General features: G+C 42.6%; 1 protein-coding gene across 1 annotated transcript in view; it reads left to right on the top strand.

The window, feature by feature from the left end:
* Nucleotides 1-4,173: 4,173 nt before the first annotated feature.
* The window catches only part of LOC110022554 (gamma-tubulin complex component 3), a 4,261-nt gene continuing 3,913 nt past the window's right edge, over nt 4,174-4,521 (top strand). Inside the window, exon 1 of the mRNA XM_020721563.1 lies at nt 4,174-4,516. Coding sequence (XP_020577222.1) covers nt 4,302-4,516 — 215 coding nt within the window. The 5' untranslated portion in view covers nt 4,174-4,301. The remainder of the gene's footprint in view (nt 4,517-4,521) is intronic.

The following is a 4,521-nucleotide window of genomic DNA, read 5'->3' as shown; positions in this document are numbered from 1 at the left end:
AGTTAGCCTCTAAATTTTATTAGTTCTTCGTGGGCGTGACATGTCTAAGACTACTTGTACTTTCTCTGGATTGGCTTTCAATCCTTCGGGAGTTAATAGGAAGGCAAGGAACTTCCCGGTCGATGCACCAAAGGTGCAGTTGGAGAGGTTCAATCTCATAATTAATTTTTTGAGTGTTTTAGAGGCTTTTTTTAGATCTTTGATGTGTTATTTGAGTGAATTACTCTTAACTAGAACATCATAAACATACACGTCAACATTCTTTCATTTTTTATTAGTAAAAATTGCATCCATGAGGTGCTGATATGTCACCCCAACATTTTTAAGCCCAAAGAGCATTACATTAAAACAAAATATGCATTGTGCAGTAATAAAGACTATTTTTTCTGTAGCTGCCAAGTGAATTTTTATCTGGTGGTAACCGGAGTAAGCGTCGAGGAAACTCTTCACTGAGTATCCGACCACTGCGTCCACCAAAGTGTCAGTCTTTGATAGGGGGTAGGTTTCCTTTAGTCAAGCAACATTGAGGTTGGTGAAGTCCACAGTCATCTGTCACTTGTTGTTGGCTTTCTTGACCATGAAGACTTTTGAGAGCTAGGTTGGGTACTGAACTTCAAGAATGTAGCTGACATCTAGCAACTTTTGCAACTCTACTTCTATAAGTTCAATTAAAGTCCTTACAGTCGACCGAATCTTTTGTTGGACTAGCCAAGAGTAGGGGATGATATTCAACCGGTGGCACATCATGTCGATTGAAATGTCCAACATCTCCACTATGGTCCAAGAAAACACCTCCAAGTGCTCCTGAAGCGTCTGTATAAGTTTGTTCCTAAACCTTGTATCAAAATGTCCACTGATTAGGAAAACCTTACCGGTTCTTCATTAGAAACATGTATATGGAGGATGGCATCGCTGGTCTCGAAACCCCCTTCCCTCTGGATTTGAATGTCGAGTAGTTCGTGATCAACGTTCAAAACCACTTGCAAATAGCATCTTCATGACTGCTAAAAGTTTCCTGGACCGTGATCACCTCCCCATAGCCTGGGAACTTTACGACTGCATGATAGGTTGAAGTCACCGCCTGGTAGCTGTTCAGGAGTGGTTCATCGAAGATGGTGGTGTAGGTCGGCGGGGATTCCACCACGTGAAAGTACTTTTTACTGTTGTATTGCTTCCCGGATTCTTTCCAAGAGATGGATAGGGCAATGAGGCCCAGTGCCTACTTCCTTTCCTCACAAAATCTGAACAATGGGTAGCTGGTGTTGTCATCTGGTTGGTCTTTATGCCAATCTTATCAAATAGTGTATTGAATAGGATGTTGACCAAATTCTTTGTATCAACGAGAATACTACTCACTTGGTAGTTGTTGATTAGTGTTGTGACGATGAACACTTCATTATAGGGGTTCTCCTTCGGTGGAAGATCCACATCTATAAAAACAATTGACAAATGGTTACGTGTATACAGGACAACACAGCATACCTCTCTTAATTGTTGTCGCTTCTCGTCAGAGGGAATGACCGTCATAGTCTCTGCTATGCGGACCTTGTTGGCCCGGACATGTTCATTTGAGGGTTCTTCTACAGCAACCCTGCTTCGCCGCTATGTATGTACACCGAGGATGAGTTCCATAATTAGGTTTTAGAGGTGACAACATTCCTCTGTGTCGTGGCCATGGTCACAATGGTATTGGCAGTGCCTCTTCGTATCTCGTAAAGTTGATGTCGCCTTCAATGACAGGGTCGGTTAGAAATAGTCCTCGTCCTAGATAACAAGAATCCTAGATAACAAGAGCTATGTCAACCATTGACACGTTTAGGGATGTCAAACATTGCATTTCTCAGTAGACATACGATCACTCATAATATTAGGTCGTCCATTGATCAGAGCATCTTTTGTGGTCATGATTCCCTTGGTCATTTCTTCGCTGATTCTGGGACCAAGAGTTATTGTTTTGGTGACCGATAGAGGACTAATTATCTTGTGCCTTCTGCACCCCCCACCCCTCTTCCCCCCACTCTTTTTGCTTTTTTGAGGGATGGTCAGATGACTCCGGTTTACCCTTCAGAATGTCTCGAAGATCTTCCTCGACAAGTATGTTGCCATTTGTCATCTCTGATATTTCTGTAAAAGTAGCATGTTGAATTATATTTAGGTCATACTTGAACTGCTCGCTTTTAACTCTTCGTTTCAAAGCTATTCCAGCTATATCAGGCTTTAGATCTTTAACTTCAAGCATCTCATTCTGGAAGCAATTGATATAGGCTTGCAGGCTCTCATTTTATCCCTGCTTGAGGTCGATTAAGGTGTCCGAGTCTTTTCTCAGCTTTTGCACATTTTAGAAGTGTGAAACGAAGAGTCTCATAAACTCTTAGTAACTTGGGATGGTTTTGGTCAACACTCCGTTGAACCACCAAAGGGCCGACTACTTCAGGGTGATTAAGAAGAGACGACACAATATAGGGTTATAAATCTGGAATTGACCTACAAATGATTCGAACAACGCTACGTGGTTGATCAGTCGGTCCTTCCTTTGTACGAATCCAGACAAGGGATCCTTAGCCTTTGTGGGGTATCATCTCTTTGATTTGGCGAGAAAATGCCCTTCAGTGAGCGACCGGACAAACACTCGTATATGGTCTTCCCATCGTTTGTTCACATGTACAGAATCACCGATGTCAGAGTGTTGGGACTCGCCTTGTCTCTCTGTCTGTTGGTTGCTGACTTTGTTGTCCATACTAGATGGGTTCGTCGATGGGGGCTTTATGGATGGGCCCCCAGAGGTTCAACCTTGAAACGAGGTGGCTGGTTGTTCCTCTAAGTGATTGCTGCTCAGAGGATCTCGAATTGTTCCATCATGAGGGTCATTTGGGCTTGTAAGCCCTAGTTCTCGAATTGTTCCATCATGAGGGTCATTTGGGCTTATAAGCCCTAGCCTTGTGCATGGACGTCTAGTTGTGTAACATCTCTATTAGGTTTCATGTGTGTTATCTCTCTTTGGGAAGCTTCTTTTCCATAGTCTTTTCTACTTCTCATTTATGACATATGCACGCTCACTGCACCACCTTTTAGGATGTTGAATCCTAAATTATTCTTTGTGAACACACTCCCAAGAGTTTAGGATTGAGTGAAGGAGGGAAGAGAGAAAAAGAGTAAAACAAGCCATAAGTTTTCTGTAGAGATAACCGATAAAAGTCCCCTTATTTTTATTTTTACCTCCTATTTTATAAATGCATGTTTTTTTACAAGAACGGAAATGTGGGATCAGTTATGGAAACCACTCTTAATACAATTGATGATCTAATTAATTGTATGAATTTCATACTATATGAGTGAGTATTACAATTTAAATTTTAACATGACAGTAATTTAGTCGGTCGATTGCTTGAATTCGACCAACTTAGGTGGCCGGCTAAGTGGCGACCACGCCATAGGTTGGCCGGCCGAGGCGCCCGATTGAGCATCGATCTCATCAGTCGTGACAAAAGTTGATCGATCGATTGCTGTGACCAGGTGTCCCTGCCTAAGCTCTTAATCGTTCGGAACTACAGTCGTAGTCTGCCGTTATAATCTCTCTCCATAGTCTGCCGACCGATGCTTGATTTCGCCGTCAGTTGCAGGACAATAGCACACCCCAATCATCTGGCCGTCATCCGGGCTATTTTATTGTTGTGGGATCCATGCCGACAACTTTGGTGTATACACCTACGAACCAAAGTTGTGCTTTACAACCTGATTTGCTTCAGTGTGGTGGCTGTCAAAAAGTTACAACCTATCATTTTAAAAAGAAAAAATATATATATAATACCCACCATAACTTTTTAAAATTATTTTTTTTTTTTTGCTTTCTAATAGTTAAAATTGTTCCAAACATATCCTTAAACCCTAATCTTCAAACACACCACTTGTGTTCCTTTCATTCTATTCTAGATCCTCTCCCTGTATCCCCTTGTCCGGAAGGCAAAAAATTACTATATTCTGATTATTATTATTTTGATTTGATGCTTTGGTTAGATTAGGATGGATGAGAGTTATTACTGCTCTAATTTTAGGTTTAATGAAGCATTTATCCATTAACACAAGTGCAGTCCATGTCCCAGCTGTCCTCCCTCTTTTTCAAAATTGATTCCAGCGCCCAAAAAAAATTAAAATAAAAAATAAAACCCGAAAATAATTCCCATGCTTCTGTAAAAATAAACGAAAGAATGAAAATCCAAAGATGTCTGGCCGAAACGGGCGGAAACCACGCTCTACTCCAAGAGTCCAAGCCCTAACCACTTGCGCTCTGCTCGCCGGCAGCCATGGACGACCCAGCAACCGGCGACCTCGTCAGGGAACTGGTTCTCCGCCTCCTTTCCTCCGGCGGTCGCTCCATCCCATCAACCGGCGATTCTTTCACCGCAGCAGCCGTTCGCTACGCCCTTCGTCTCCTCTCAAGCCGCATGTCTCCATCCGTCCTCCCTGACGAGCTCTCCCTCGTCGAGTCCATTAAGCGAAGCCTTGCTGTATCCGGACGCTCTT

Source organism: Phalaenopsis equestris, unplaced genomic scaffold (assembly GCF_001263595.1).
Source record: "Phalaenopsis equestris unplaced genomic scaffold, ASM126359v1 Scaffold000197, whole genome shotgun sequence".
Classification (NCBI taxonomy): Eukaryota; Viridiplantae; Streptophyta; class Magnoliopsida; order Asparagales; family Orchidaceae; genus Phalaenopsis; species Phalaenopsis equestris.
Note: the sequence above shows the minus strand (reverse complement) of the source record. Positions and strands in the feature narration are given on the sequence as shown.